At 39.3% G+C, this 17180-nt stretch overlaps 1 protein-coding gene across 1 annotated transcript; it reads left to right on the top strand.

Moving 5' to 3' along the window:
• Positions 1 to 585: 585 nt before the first annotated feature.
• Positions 586 to 7220, top strand: LOC124287822. Its single transcript, XM_046724287.1, has 5 exons — positions 586 to 716; positions 1352 to 1438; positions 2861 to 2975; positions 5097 to 5190; positions 7124 to 7220. Exons 1-4 carry the CDS (start codon positions 671 to 673, stop codon positions 5158 to 5160), a joined length of 312 nt encoding a protein of 103 aa, XP_046580243.1. The 5' UTR covers positions 586 to 670; the 3' UTR covers positions 5161 to 5190; positions 7124 to 7220.
• The last annotated feature ends 9960 nt before the right edge of the window (positions 7221 to 17180 follow it).

Below are 17180 nucleotides of genomic sequence, written 5' to 3'. Positions count from 1 at the left end.
AGCGAACGCTTTTACCACTAGGCTATACCAACGCCCGCCACATTTCACCATATAGTATGAAAGCTTGTGCCTCACTACAAGCGTGTTTTACAAAAACATGTATTCCTCTACAGTGCCAAGATCCGCTGGATTAAATCACATCAACTATAATAATAATATTATAATAAGGGACCGTTCATAATTTATGGCTAGGGTGTGTGATGATGATGTTAAGGGGGGATCACCCATTTTGTTCTGGGGAGGTAGGGGGGTCATCAATTTTGTACACGTGTACTAGGGGGGTCATCAATTTTGGACATAAAACTATGTAAAAATTAGGCTTACAAAATATGGGAAGGGGAGGGGGTAATTGAATTTGTACATGACATCCAGAGGGGAGTCACTTACTTTGTGCATAAATTTTAGGGGGGGGGGTCAGTCACATTGTACATGCTTCTCCATAAAAATCATCATCAACCCCCCCTAGCCATAAATTATGAACGGTCCCTAATTAGTCATGATTATGAACCTTCGTTCATATGAAAGTATTTACTTCCCTTACACATGCGCGTGAAGCGTGCAATAGGCCCGGATGAGACTCAACAAATGCTATTGATGGTGTATTTCCGGTGTTTAATTTCACGTGTCTGGAAGTACTGATGCTGTCATATCTGGTGTTAGTGTTCACACAATGAAGTGGTCCCACATCGTTCTCATCCTCACAGCCTTCGTCGCAGGTAAGTAAATACGGTATCTGGTTCTTGACAGATACGTTTACAACTACATGTAGTTATCACGGTCCTCCGTTGGATGATTAGTGGCGAGTTAGACATATCTCCTAGACACACGGTTTCGAATATGTTTGATCGTGTTGTGACGTCAGGCAAACATAACGTCCCTCACACGACAATTAGCCTCGGTTCGATTGTAACGAAACTTCCAGGCTGCATACAGCTGATCTTATTTCAGTAAGAATGAAAACGAAACTCTCACTGACGTAACAAGGACTGTGGGGTACCCGGGTAGATGGTGGGGTAGTTTAGTGGTTAAAGCGTTCGCCACATGCTTGGGTTCATTTCTCACATGGTAATGATTCGTGAAGTCCATTTCCGATGTTCCCCAGTCCAAAGATTTTTATTTCCTATTAAATTAATCAGGAGAAGTAAGTGAAAAGACAAATCCTGAAACGTTGGAACAAAAATAGATGCCTTATTACAAAGAATCTTGTTTTCACATAGAAATTATATTTCTGTCTAATTGCAATTCTTTATCTAAATATAATTTCGCATAAATTAATTTTGACGATGTTTCAATCTAAAGATATATCGTTTTGGATTAAGCAAGGTGTATTGTGTCCTGATGGCTGTTGTAGGGCTGAGGGGTGATACTCTACCAACAGACGATGAAGATGGGCCGGATGAACTTCAGAGTTCCGGATCAGGTCAAGGTGAAGTTCCAGGTAATAAAAGATTGAAAAATCTGAAGCCTTAAGATCGCTACCATTCATTCTCCGTGACAGTGAATGTGAATTAACTCCAGGCACCACTTCGCTGGAGAGATGGGTTGTAAGAAACACATTTTTCTAAATGTGTACAGGATTTGGCCATATATCAAAGATGTGATAGTATTTATCATTTACGACATAGTTTTCTCTTGGAGATACTCATGCGGGTCTTTTTTAATCGTATCTCATGTTGGAATCCGGAACTTCAAATATTCTACCCTGCAAATTACGACATTAATTATACACACAGCACTCACTATACTTTATTCTGTTCTATTTCACTTGGTGACGGTGGGGTAGCCTAATGGTTAAAGTGTCTGCTGAAGACCCGGGTTCGATTCCCCATTTCAGTATATACCCGTGAAGATCCGGGTTAGAATTGATCTTCAGTAACCCATACTTGTCGTAAGTAGCAACTAACGGGATCGGGTGGTCAGGCTCGCTGGCTTGGTTGACACATGTCATCGTATCCTAATTGCTTAGATCGATGTTCATGTTGTTGATCACTGGATTGTCTGGTCCAGACTCGATTATTTACACACCATCGCAATAGTTATTTGGGTATTTTCTCCCACATCAAACTGACACCCTGTGATATAACTTATATCAATTTGCAGCTCCATGTTCAGTTTTAGTGACTAAAACATGTCTAGTATGTTCCTTGTTTATTCGACTGTTGCCGTAGACTCAACATTGTTAAAAATGCAATCAGAACGTGATGACCTAGTTTTGAAACAATCAAATGTAAAGCATCCTAGAGTAGCCTGGCCTAGATGTACCAGGCAGGAATGACAATATGGTTTCCGGGGAAACAAGCCCAGGACGTTCAGATGAAGGAGCGTCACTAAATCTGTACAACACACAAGTGGCTGGTATGGTCTTGCTCAGAACTGTCCCCCAGTTCCATCAGTACAGGGCCTCAAGTAGACTAATGTACATACTACTTCATCTCATTTGAATATATATATCCTTAGAATTACAAGTAACGTTTAAATGTAGCCGTTAGCAATTGTGGTGAAAACACAATGCCGTTTAGAAAGCGGTCAAACGTAGCGGATGTTATTTTTAGGATTACCCTCTTTCTCAATAAAGTACCGATTCTGGTACTTTTGTTGAGTCTGAGCCGGGATTCGAACCCAGACTCTCAGAGTCAGGCACCTAATTTCCAAGCAGACAAAGTCAGCCATCTAACTACATGTACTCAGCCACTGCGACTCCAAAGGGCTTCTCAGATCTGGCCTGCTTGGTATTTTTATACCAATTGAGACATTCACAATTTCAGTACTCGATTGGTATTAGAGATCTGTAACTAATTGTTTTTTGGAAAACCACTTTATTTTGATAAACCTAACAACTTTTTCAACGTTGTCCACACAGAAGAAAGCGGCGGAGATATTGGCTGGCTGTTCTACTTCATGATATGCTCCGGGATTGCAGCTGGCATAGTTATCGTGGTCGCTATCATTGTCCTTATCCACAGATTAAGAAGAACGTGAGTCTCAATTATTTTTATTTCTTTTAATATCTTAATGCCAAGTTATACAGCGTCAGTTGGACGTTGATCCCATACTGGTTGTAAATCGTAAAACCGATCCATTCAAAATGTCTTGAAGTACCTCGTAACATGAAATATATATACAATCTAAAGTTACAGTTACCGACAGCAGTTATAATGTTATGTCTGCTAAACCAGGTAAGTTACCAACGTAGTGTTTCATTGGAATATGTCCTATGGGTAGTCAAGTTCAATAGTAATTCTTTCATATCAACAGCCTTTCGTGCAGTTCAGATTGTTGGGTAAAGAAATGTTAGGTGTGTCGCACACATTATATCTCACCGACACATGTTTTGTGACATGGGTCGCACACATTATACCTCAATGACGCAACTTTTTCACGTGCGTCGCACATATTATATGTGTTTTGCCAGGTTTGGCCCAAACATTATGGGCAAAAGAAAATGTCTCTGCAAAAAGTTTCATAATATGAACTTAAGAAAATATAATCAAATGCAAATTGCCCCATAGTTATTGCCAACCACAAGGGTTCAATTCTGACCAATATCAGCGCTCAAACGCACCTCTTGACAACTTTGCATCGAAAACAGCAAAATGCACGTGTTTTGCAAGTAAGGGTAAAATGCACGTGCATGCATGGTATAAAACCACCTCACAGCACAGAGCAGATCGTACTTCAGCAGAAAACCACTGTACAATGCTGAGGTTAACTTCAGCTGAGCGAGAGAGGGCCATCGGAATGCTGCAAATGGGCGCTACAACGGGTCACGTTGCAAGAACCTTCAATTGCTCCGTCGTGACCGTCAGGACCCTTCGTCGGCGTAACCAGCAGACTGGTCAGACCTCAGACAGGCCCAAGACAGGCAGACCCCGGGTGACTGCGCAGGAAGACCTGAGGACGTTACACCTTGAAACCGCTTCCTGACGGTAACGTTATCAGCGTCAACAGCATTCGGTCACCCAATGAGTCGAAGGATAGTGTCAAGGAAACTACGGGCCTATGGTATCAGGGCCTACCGACCGTATCGAGGAACGCTGCTGACAGACCGACATGGTCGCTCGAGTTGTCCAGAACTTCTCTCACGCAAACAACGTCAACGTCCTGCTATGGCCTGCAAGCTCTCCTGGCATGTCGCCATTTGAGCACGTATGGGACTACCTTGATAGAGTTATTCAATGGAGACAGAATCCACCAGTTACAGTACAGCAAATGACTCAAGCCCTCGTCGAAGAATGGAGGCTGTTACGACGTAATCCCAGCTAACGTCATCAGACGCCTCACAACTTCAGCCAGATGACGTGTGTTTGTATGTATTCTATCCAGAGGTGGACAAACTCGCTATTAGATACTTCTGTTCACGCTTTGTTGTGTTTCCCGAATGGACCCACTGATCGTGAATTCTCTAGTTTGGCCCCATGTCGACCATAACCTGTTCAATAAGTTATCAGCCTTGCTAAAAATCGAATGTTTGTACTTAGCACGTGCCTTTGTCATTGCTTCACAAATAATAACTTGCAAACTTCGATTTCATGTTGTTATTTTTAAGTGAGATCAAATTGAAGGAGGAGAAAGTTTCTTTTGCCCTTCAGTATATATCGTAGTTACAACTTTTGTCAAGTGTGTCGCACAGATTATATATCGCAGATACAACTTAAGTCAGGTGTGTCACACATTATATATCATAGATACAACTTTAGCCAGGTGTGTCACACGCATTATATATCGTAGATACATGTTTGTAAGGTGTGTCACACCCATTATATACTCATGCCAATAATGGTTGTCACCCCCTTTAAGTGTTCAGTGAGTATATATCGTAGATACAGCATTTGTCAGGTGTGTCACACCCATTAAATATATCGTAGATACATCTTTTACAAGGCGTTTCACACGTTATATATCATAGATACAACTTTTGTCAGGTGTGTCACAGATTATATATCATAGGTACAACATTTGTAAGGTGTGTCACACACATTATATGTCATAGATACAATTTTTGTAAGGTGTGTCGCACAGATTATATATCACAGATACAACTTTTGTCAGGTGTGTCACACACATTGTATATCGTCCTTTTGTTTTCGATTTTTCAGACAGGAATCCCGAACGCAGAAACCTGTGGCTGAAAAACAGAAAAGTAGCAAAGAACACGTGTAATTTTAAACGGCCGGACTGAACGGTCAGCACGTGAGTCAAATTTCAGTAAACTTCACATTTCATTAAACCACAGAAACTATGTGCCCACGTTATGTATTATGCACATAAACTCTTTAAGACATGACATGTTTTTCTTCACTGCTTAGAAGAACAATGGCTGTTGTTACTATCTGTGATATTTCATGTGTTGAACATTATGTGTATAAGTAGTTTTGATATCGATTTTGCTGACCATATATTCATCTTTCGTATCAACTGTATTTCAGTCTTCAGGATATTCAAGTGTACATCTGTTCAAAGACAATATGGGGGATAAGTAACTCGAATACAAACATTAATATCACCGGACATATCAGTGCAATGTGTTATGTCATCCTGTTGTCTCCACACGTAGAAGAGTTCCCTTCATACACCTCAGGTATGGTTAGAGCCACGACCGAGGTGTGGTGCTACGAAACCAAGAATACAAATCGGTTCGAACCCATAAGCATACATTTCTATCAAGAGCAGTACCACTGCACAACACATTTCTTCATTGATGTGCATCTCGGTTGTGTACACAAATATGAACTATCAAGCGACTCGAATTGTCAATTTTTACGCAGGTGCTAATGTGATAATGTGATGCTGCGCCACCCATATCATAATCCCAGGCTTTGATGTTTCACCAATACACCCCTAAATGTTCTGTTATGAAAGAGTCATAAACAGTATAAAATAATGTTAAAACATAATATAATGAGGTTGATACTAATCGGTTCAGCATACAACCTTGTCTTATACACGAATGGTACACAAAGGTGTCTGTTATTTGGTGTAGTTGTCGATCCCGGTCACATCTAGTTCAGTACAAAGAACTCCACATGTTTGTAAGCGAACATGTTTTAACCGTTAAAATGTAAACAAATAAATAAATAGCAAACAAAACGTCCCGAAACAAAACAAAAACCGAACCCCACCAAAAACTAAGATAAATATTTCATATGATATCATTGTAAAGTGAATTTGGAATCAACGCAGACATACAAAGGTACATAATATATATTGATTAAAAATACCATAAGGCATGAAATTTTTTTGTATCATTAGTGCAAAGAGAAGCAAAATCATTCCTAATTTCGATGTATACGTCATATGCGATGTTAACACAGAGTAGTGCAGGTACAGTTAAAACGTAAACGGTTTTTACATAAATTGTCTTGTTATTAATATTTTTACTTTGCCATATTTTAGTTTTGATTCATTTGTGACATCCTCTCTACTATCATTATTAGATATACATTCTAGGTCTGTCAGCAAAATAATGCTTTCATCGGCATAACCAATATGATACAGCTCACAGCTTAGCCATTGAATTATTACAAAAGTGTCAAAAGCGACATTAAACTAAACCAATTCATAAACGTGGTAACTCGTTTTGTACCCAACAATCCTAATAAATGATAATCAATAATTGTTCCTTATAATCATGATTTTTATTTTATAACTGTTATAACCTTGGTGCACAAATCGTTTGATAGGTATCAAGTCAAAGATGACACTCAATCCCTACAGTGATTATATCATGGTTGGTTGGTTGGTTGGTTGTTGTTTAACACCGCACGCAGCAATATTCCAGCTATATGGCGGCGGTGTTTAAATAATCGAGTCTGGACCAGACAATCCAGTGATCAACATCATGAGTATCGTTCCACGCAACTGGGATATGATGACATGTGTCAACCAAGTCGGTGAGCCTGACCATCCAATCCCGTTAGTCGCCTTTTACTACAAGCATGGGTTACTGAGCCGGATCTTCACGGGTCGATCATATCATGAATATGTAATGCCCTGAAGATATGTAAACGTAAACTTCATAAAGAGTTACTTCCCCCTAAATTAGAGCCTGGGAGTGTAACAACAATGGCGTTACGGGCACATTATTAGTGGGAAATGTTCAGTTTCGTCGTTTTGTTTGTTTCAGATCATGATCCTGGATTCGACGCATGGAGGCTGCGAATGATCATTAATTACCAGAAATAGGATGAGGGCATTTTGACAATAACACTCTTCCAATGTTACACTCGCCTTGTGATACATTTACGTCAGACAGTGCCTTTTGAGTATGCACTCTGACAAGACAACAATTAGAGCGTACTGAAGAAACATCGAGCACTTACCTATGTATCAGTCTGCAGGCTCCTCACTGCGCCTGCTGTAAAGCTATGTTCTTGACCTTCACTCGTTCTTTACGCTGAACATTCTCCTCTTGAAGTACAAAACATCCGTGTTCACTTGTTTTCTTGATATATAACCACAGTTTGGGTCAAACCCTTCCCATGACTCAATGCTATACCTTAGAACCGAAGTTACTTCTCTAGTCCTGAAACACAACACTGTCCTCTGAGCATCTTACAAAAAGCGAGACTGTCCTTGGCGCACACGACATCGTCCATTCTCTTCCCACAGAGGTTAATTGTCATTTCTTCCTACGAACCTCTGTTCTAATACGGTCATATTTCCCGGGTCTCGTAAAATCCCCTAGCGGCAAAAACTCGCAACACGAATTATCTCCCTCCTTTCTGTCCAATCAGAACACGTGTTACATCAACTTGACTAATACAAGCAAATGTTGGGTCAAAAATATCCATCCTCTGCCAGGAACCTTTAGTTGATGTGACACACAAGGCATTTAATGGCTAGCTTGTCCGTTGTCAACGAGGGCGATGGAGACGCCATTGATCCTCCATTTACATGACTGAGTTCTGTCTATAAGAAATGTTTGCGCATCGCGCAGGGATAGAGGTTCTAGTTTTCCCGAAGCATACGGAAATAACCGAGGCCTTGCGAATGATCACTTTTGAAACAACGTCGTTGATTGCACAACTAAATCTGATTGCAACCAATCACGAATCCTGAACACTCGCACCATGAAAGGGCCGTATTAGAACAGAGGTTCCTAGGAAGAAATGACAAGTAACCTCTGTGGGAAGAGAATGGACATCGTCCAGCATAGGACTTTCCTTTACAGAGAAAGTGAGACACACCTATTGGTGTATAAGTCATAAAATAATAACTTACTATATGTTCAATAACGCCATGTGAAATTCTGACAATAAAGAAAACTACGATATATATGTTTTCGGTTTTCTTATATGAATAGAGTAACCAACAGTACAGTAGTATACCATGGGAATTGAGAGTACCAAGTACAACATCCGTATTTTGTTCCAACTATAGAGACACAGATATATTGTATTTCGTTCAAAAAGCAAAATACATTAATGTGGCTGATTGTGAGTGAAAAGTCCCATACACTGTGTGATTGAAGCGCCAAGAAAATACCAGTCTTGATTATCTCCCTTCACAAAACCCACCGGGTTACAGATATGTAGCGGTGCATATTATATGAGTGTTTCACTTGAATGTAAGAGCCAGTTTTTGAGCTGGTATGCCAGTTGCCTATTACTTTGATCATGCGACCTTTCCAAATTGCTGAACCGTTACCTGTCACGTGGCAGGTGGTTGCACGTAAAAATACCGTTGCCCAACGCCACATGTTTTTTACTTGTGATCCCACAATCTTTTGCACACCTTTTGAATCAAAAGTCAGCGGTCAGTGCATTTGACACGGTTATCTCTGACCACTAGTCATTTAGATTCTCTCACTCTCGTAACGTTGTGCAAACATCGAACTGGTCAAAGGTTTTAAAAATTTAAAATGTTTGCATATTTACGTTCAATTAAATCTTTTGAAGTTTTCAAGCTGATTACGTGATAAGCTCCACTTGTCTCATATATGCAATAAGATATTGTCTTTCTATACTGTATTCAGGATTATTATAGAAATAGTTTGAACAGTGACTTGATGGTCCCTTCAACATCACTCTCTACACTTATAAGGATCAGAAATTCAGTATACAGTTGGAATGAATAAACAGTCATACGTTCAAAAGTTCACACAGTTCAATAACGTAACATAATCAACACTCTGTATCAAAGTTCACTCACGTAACATATCAAGCACTCTGTATCAAAGTTCACCGACGTAACATAACCAAAACTCTATGTTAAAGTTCACCAACGTAAAATAACCAGCACGTCATCTCAAAGTTCACCAACGTAACATAACCAGCACGTCATCTCAAAGTTCCCTAACGTAACATAACCAGCACGTCATCTCAAAGTTCCCTAACGTAACATAACCAGCACGTCATCTCAAAGTTCAACAACGTAACACAACCAGCACTCTATCTCAAAGTTCACTAACGTGACATAACCAGCACTCTGTATCAAAGTTCACTAACGAAACATAAACAACGCTCTATATCAAAGTTCAACAACGTAACACAACCAGCACTCTATCTCAAAGTTCACCAAAGTAACATAACCAGCACTCTGTATCAAAGTTCACAAACGTAACATAACCAACGCTCTATATCAAAGTTCACCAACGTAACATAACCAGCACATAATGTGAAAGTTCCCAAACGCAACATAACCAGCACGTCATCTCAAAGTTCACCAACGTAACATAACCAGCACATAATGTGAAAGTTTACAAACGTAACACAACCAGCACTTTATCTCAAAGTTCACCAAAGTAACATAACCAGCACTCTGTATCAAAGTTCACAAACGTAACATAACCAACGCTCTATATCAAAGTTCACCAACGTAACATAACCAGCACATAATGTGAAAGTTCACAAACGCAACATAACCAGCACGTCATCTCAAAGTTCACCAACGCAACATAACCAACACTCTGTATCTCAAAGTTCAACAAAGTTCACCAACGTAACATAACCAGCGCTCAATGTGAAAGTTCACTAACGCAACATAACCAGCACTCTATCTCAAAGTTCACAAACGCAACATAACCAGCACGTCATCTCAAAGTTCATAAACGCAACATAATCAGCACGTCATCTCAAACTTCACAAACGTAACATAACCAGCACTCTATTTCAAAGTTCACCAAAGCATTATAACCACCACTCTATATCAAAGTTCACAATCGCAACATAATCAGCACGTCATCTCAAAGTTCACCAACGTAACATAACCAACACTCTATATCAAAGTTCACAATCGCAACATAATCAGCACGTCATCTCAAAGTTCAACAACGTAACATAACCAGCACGTCATCTCAAAGTTCCCTAACGTAACATAACCAGCACGTCATCTCAAAGTTCCCTAACGTAACATAACCAGCACGTCATCTCAAAGTTCAACAACGTAACACAACCAGCACTCTATCTCAAAGTTCCCTAACGTGACATAACCAGCACTCTGTATCAAAGTTCACTAACGAAACATAAACAACGCTCTATATCAAAGTTCAACAACGTAACACAGCCAGCACTCTATCTCAAAGTTCACTAACGTGACATAACCAGCACTCTGTATCAAAGTTCACTAACGAAACATAAACAACGCTCTATATCAAAGTTCAACAACGTAACACAACCAGCACTCTATCTCAAAGTTCACTAACGTGACATAACCAGCACTCTGTATCAAAGTTCACTAACGAAACATAAACAACGCTCTATATCAAAGTTCAACAACGTAACACAACCAGCACTCTATCTCAAAGTTCACCAAAGTAACATAACCAGCACTCTGTATCAAAGTTCACAAACGTAACATAACCAACGCTCTATATCAAAGTTCACCAACGTAACATAACCAGCACATAATGTGAAAGTTCCCAAACGCAACATAACCAGCACGTCATCTCAAAGTTCACCAACGTAACATAACCAGCACATAATGTGAAAGTTCACAAACGTAACACAACCAGCACTCTATCTCAAAGTTCACCAAAGTAACATAACCAGCACTCTATATCAAAGTTCACTAACGTAACATAACCAGCACTCAATGTGAAAGTTCACCAACGTAACATAACCAGCACATAATGTGAAAGTTCACAAACGCAACATAACCAGCACGTCATCTCAAAGTTCACCAACGCAACATAACCAACACTCTGTATCTCAAAGTTCAACAAAGTTCACCAACGTAACATAACCAGCGCTCAATGTGAAAGTTCACTAACGCAACATAACCAGCACTCTATCTCAAAGTTCACAAACGCAACATAACCAGCACGTCATCTCAAAGTTCATAAACGCAACATAATCAGCACGTCATCTCAAACTTCACCAACGTAACATAACCAGCACTCTATTTCAAAGTTCACCAAAGCATTATAACCACCACTCTATATCAAAGTTCACAATCGCAACATAATCAGCACGTCATCTCAAAGTTCACCAACGTAACATAACCAACACTCTATATCAAAGTTCACAATCGCAACATAATCAGCACGTCATCTCAAAGTTCAACAACGTAACATAACCAGCACGTCATCTCAAAGTTCCCTAACGTAACATAACCAGCACGTCATCTCAAAGTTCCCTAACGTAACATAACCAGCACGTCATCTCAAAGTTCAACAAGGTAACACAACCAGCACTCTATCTCAAAGTTCACTAACGTGACATAACCAGCACTCTGTATCAAAGTTCACTAACGAAACATAAACAACGCTCTATATCAAAGTTCAACAACGTAACACAACCAGCACTCTATCTCAAAGTTCACTAACGTGACATAACCAGCACTCTGTATCAAAGTTCACTAACGAAACATAAACAACGCTCTATATCAAAGTTCAACAACGTAACACAACCAGCACTCTATCTCAAAGTTCACCAAAGTAACATAACCAGCACTCTGTATCAAAGTTCACAAACGTAACATAACCAACGCTCTATATCAAAGTTCACCAACGTAACATAACCAGCACATAATGTGAAAGTTCCCAAACGCAACATAACCAGCACGTCATCTCAAAGTTCACCAACGTAACATAACCAGCACATAATGTGAAAGTTCACAAACGCAACACAACCAGCACTCTATCTCAAAGTTCACCAAAGTAACATAACCAGCACTCTATATCAAAGTTCACTAACGTAACATAACCTGCACTCAATGTGAAAGTTCACCAACGTAACATAACCAGCACATAATGTGAAAGTTCACAAACGCAACATAACCAGCACGTCATCTCAAAGTTCACCAACGCAACATAACCAACACTCTGTATCTCAAAGTTCAACAAAGTTCACCAACGTAACATAACCAGCGCTCAATGTGAAAGTTCACTAACGCAACATAACCAGCACTCTATCTCAAAGTTCACAAACGCAACATAACCAGCACGTCATCTCAAAGTTCATAAACGCAACATAGTCAGCACGTCATCTCAAAGTTCACCAACGTAACATAACCAGCACTCTATTTCAAAGTTCACCAAAGCATTATAACCACCACTCTATATCAAAGTTCACAATCGCAACATAATCAGCACGTCATCTCAAAGTTCACCAACGTAACATAACCAACACTCTATATCAAAGTTCACAATCGCAACATGATCAGCACGTCATCTCAAAGTTCACCAACGTAACATAACCAGCACGTCATCTCAAAGTTCCCTAACGTAACATAACCAGCACGTCATCTCAAAGTTCCCTAACGTAACATAACCAGCACGTCATCTCAAAGTTCAACAACGTAACACAACCAGCACTCTATCTCAAAGTTCACTAACGTGACATAACCAGCACTCTGTATCAAAGTTCACTAACGAAACATAAACAACGCTCTATATCAAAGTTCAACAACGTAACACAACCAGCATTCTATCTCAAAGTTCACCAAAGTAACATAACCAGTACTCTGTATCAAAGCTCACAAACGTAACATAACCAACGCTCTATATCAAAGTTCACCAACGTAACATAACCAGCACATAATGTGAAAGTTCACAAACGCAACATAACCAGCACGTCATCTCAAAGTTCACCAACGTAACATAACCAGCACATAATGTGAAAGTTCACAAACGTAACACAACCAGCACTCTATCTCAAAGTTCACCAAAGTAACATAACCAGCACTCTATATCAAAGTTCCCTAACGTAACATAACCTGCACTCAATGTGAAAGTTCACCAACGTAACATAACCAGCACATAATGTGAAAGTTCACAAACGTAACACAACCAGCACTCTATCTCAAAGTTCACCAAAGTAACATAACCAGCACTCTATATCAAAGTTCCCTAACGTAACATAACCTGCACTCAATGTGAAAGTTCACCAACGTAACATAACCAGCACATAATGTGAAAGTTCACAAACGCAACATAACCAGCACGTCATCTCAAAGTTCACCAACGCAACATAACCAACACTCTGTATCTCAAAGTTCAACAAAGTTCACCAACGTAACATAACCAGCGCTCAATGTGAAAGTTCACTAACGCAACATAACCAGCACTCTATCTCAAAGTTCACAAACGCAACATAACCAGCACGTCATCTCAAAGTTCATAAACGCAACATAGTCAGCACGTCATCTCAAAGTTCACCAACGTAACATAACCAGCACTCTATTTCAAAGTTCACCAAAGCATTATAACCACCACTGTATATCAAAGTTCACAATCGCAACATAATCAGCACGTCATCTCAAAGTTCACCAACGTAACATAACCAACACTCTATATCAAAGTTCACAATCGCAACATGATCAGCACGTCATCTCAAAGTTCACCAACGTAACATAACCAACACTCTATATCAAAGTTCACAATCGCAACATAATCAGCACGTCATCTGAAAGTTCACCAACGTAACATAACCAGCACGTCATCTCAAAGTTCCCTAACGTAACATAACCAGCACGTCATCTCAAAGTTCAACAACGTAACACAACCAGCACTCTGTATCAAAGTTCACTAACGAAACATAAACAACGCTCTATATCAAAGTTCAACAACGTAACACAACCAGCACTCTATCTCAAAGTTCACCAAAGTAACATAACCAGCACTCTGTATCAAAGTTCACAAACGTAACATAACCAACGCTCTATATCAAAGTTCACCAACGTAACATAACCAGCACATAATGTGAAAGTTCACAAACGCAACATAACCAGCACGTCATCTCAAAGTTCACCAACGCAACATAACCAACACTCTGTATCTCAAAGTTCAACAAAGTTCACCACCGTAACATAACCAGCGCTCAATGTGAAAGTTCACTAACGCAACATAACCAGCACTCTATCTCAAAGTTCACAAACGCAACATAATCATCACGTCATCTCAAAGTTCACCAACGTAACATAACCAGCACTCTATTTCAAAGTTCACAATCGCAACATAATCAGCACGTCATCTCAAAGTTCACTAACGTAACATAACCAGCACTTAATGTGAAGTTTACAAATGTAATATAGCCAGCACCCAAATCTAAACGTCCGCAAAACAAAACTTAAAGTCAATCTAATAGTTCACTGCCTTTAGCTGCAATCTGTCTTACTGTTCATCAACACCCTGAGTAATTTGTCCACACACAACAAAATCTACAGTCTACTTTATAGTATGACATCCTTATATACATTTCTTAGCACAGTTCGCAGACATATTCCACAATCCGTCCTGCAATTTATCAACATCGTCCCGCAATTCAACATCATAATCTACAATCGGTCTCACAGTTCACAACATAATATACAATTGGTCTCACAGTTCACAACATAATATACACTTTGTCTCACTGTTCACTATCATAAACTGCAATAGGTATGACTGTTCTGCCTGTTCACCATCATAGTCTACAACATGTCTCACAGCTCACCAACATAGTCTACAATATGTCTCACAGTTCACCATCATAATCTACAATATGTCTCACTGTTCACCATCATAGTCTACAATATGTCTCATATTTCACCATCATAATCTACAATATGTCTCACTGTTCACCATCAAAATCTACAATATGTCTCACAGTTCACCATCATAGTCTACAATATGTCTCACAGTTCACCATCATAGTCTACAATATGTCTCACATTTCACCATCATAATCTACAATATGTCTCACAGTTCACCATCATAGTCTCTAATCTGTCTCACAGTTCATCATCATAGTCTACAATATGTCTCACAGTTCACCATCATAGTCTACAATATGTCTTACAGTTCACCATCGTAGTCTACAATATGTCTTACAGTTCACCATCGTAATCTCACAGTTCACCATCATAGTCTACAATATGTCTCACAGTTCATCATCATAGTCTACAATATGTCTCACAGTTCACCATCATAGTCTACAATATGTCTCACAGTTCACCATCATAGTCTACAATATGTCTCACAGTTCACCATCATAGTCTCTAATCTGTCTCACAGTTCACCATCATAGTCTACAATATGTCTCACAGTTCACCATCATAGTCTACAATATGTCTCACAGTTCACCAACATAATCTACAATCTGTCTCACAGTTCACCAACATAACCTACAATATGTCACACAGTTCATCATCATAGTCTACAATATGTCACACAGTTCACCAACATAATCTACAATCTGTCTCACAGTTCACCAACATAGTCTACAATATGTCTCACAGTTCATCATCATAGTCTACAAAATGTCTCACAGTTCACCATCATAGTCTACAATATGTCTCACAGTTCACCAACATAATCTACAATATGTCACACAGTTCATCATCATAGTCTACAATATGTCTCACAGTTCACCAACATAGTCTACAATATGTCTCACAGTTCACCACATAGTCTACAATCTGTCTCACAGTTCATCATCAAAGTCTACAATATGTCTCACAGTTCACCATCATAGTCTGCAATATGTCTCACAGTTCACCATCATAGTCTACAATCTGTCTCACAGTTCATCATCATAGTCTACAAAATGTCTCACAGTTCACCATCATAGTCTACAATATGTCTCACAGTTCACCAACATAATCTACAATATGTCTCACAGTTCACCATCATAGTCTACAATATGTCTCACTGTTCACCATCATAGTCTACAATCAGTCTCACAGTTCATCAACAAAATATAGATTCCTGCTAACAGTATATAAGTCATTATCTAATTGTTTTCTCACGGGTCATCGCCCATACTGCGTCACACAAAACTACAAGATGTTGAGGCAAGGAAATGAGTATTCAAATCAAATGATTTTAACATAAATAGCAATCCATGGATGGGTCGAAAAATATTGACAAGCATCTAGATAATGAGGCAAGCGATATTCACTGGCCACTAACACAATTCTGGCATATAGGTCGAAGGTTTGGTAAAATCATTGCTGTTCTCTGATGGATGTCCAGAGGCAGAACAGAGTGTTGACCTATTCTTACACTAATTCAGTCAAAGATGTATCGACATTGAGAATGAACTTTGTAACTTAAAGGTCAAATATTGTTCAAAGCTTGAATTGTTTTCTTCCATGAAAGATATACTTCCAATGTCAAAATTTAAACAAAGAATATTGTAAAATATTCACAGTCCTATAGTATCTATCGGTCACCGTGTATTATACCAAAAGTTGTGGATGAATTCAACTTTTGGTTAGTGTGCCTATTTTATTTAGATTTGCGACTCTAGTCTTATTCCACAACATTAACACATCTTCTCTCGGCAAAATGTTTGCAATATTTTCAAGTAACATACTTATTGTCTGTGATAAGCTAGCAAAATACGGATTTCCCTCTTTGTAGAAAAATATATTATTTATTCAAAGAGAACCCTGTTGTTTTGCAACATCCTGTATAGATTGTATTGTATTGCCTATACCAAATAGTATCAATGTATAAATTTAGTCGCGGCGGTGGTGGTAGCCTAATGGTTAATGCATTCTCTGGTCACGCCGAAGACCCGGGTTCGATTTCCAACGTGGATGCAATGTGTGAAACTATGGTGGCTCATTAGGGCCATCGCTTTCTCGCGTTATCGCTTTCTCGTCTCGTGCTATCGTTTTCTCGTCTCGTTGTTATCGCTTTCTCGTCTCGTGATATCGCTTTCTCGCCTCCGAATTTTAAGGTGAGGAAGCGATTGTCCTAATCAGCCACAATATGAAACCCATTTCTGGTGTCCCCCGCCGTGATACTGCTGGAA

The sequence above is a fragment of the Haliotis rubra genome, unplaced genomic scaffold (genome assembly GCF_003918875.1).
Source record: "Haliotis rubra isolate DU_JTF1 unplaced genomic scaffold, ASM391887v1 Scf111, whole genome shotgun sequence".
NCBI classification, from domain to species: Eukaryota; Metazoa; Mollusca; class Gastropoda; order Lepetellida; family Haliotidae; genus Haliotis; species Haliotis rubra.
Note: the sequence above shows the minus strand (reverse complement) of the source record. Positions and strands in the feature narration are given on the sequence as shown.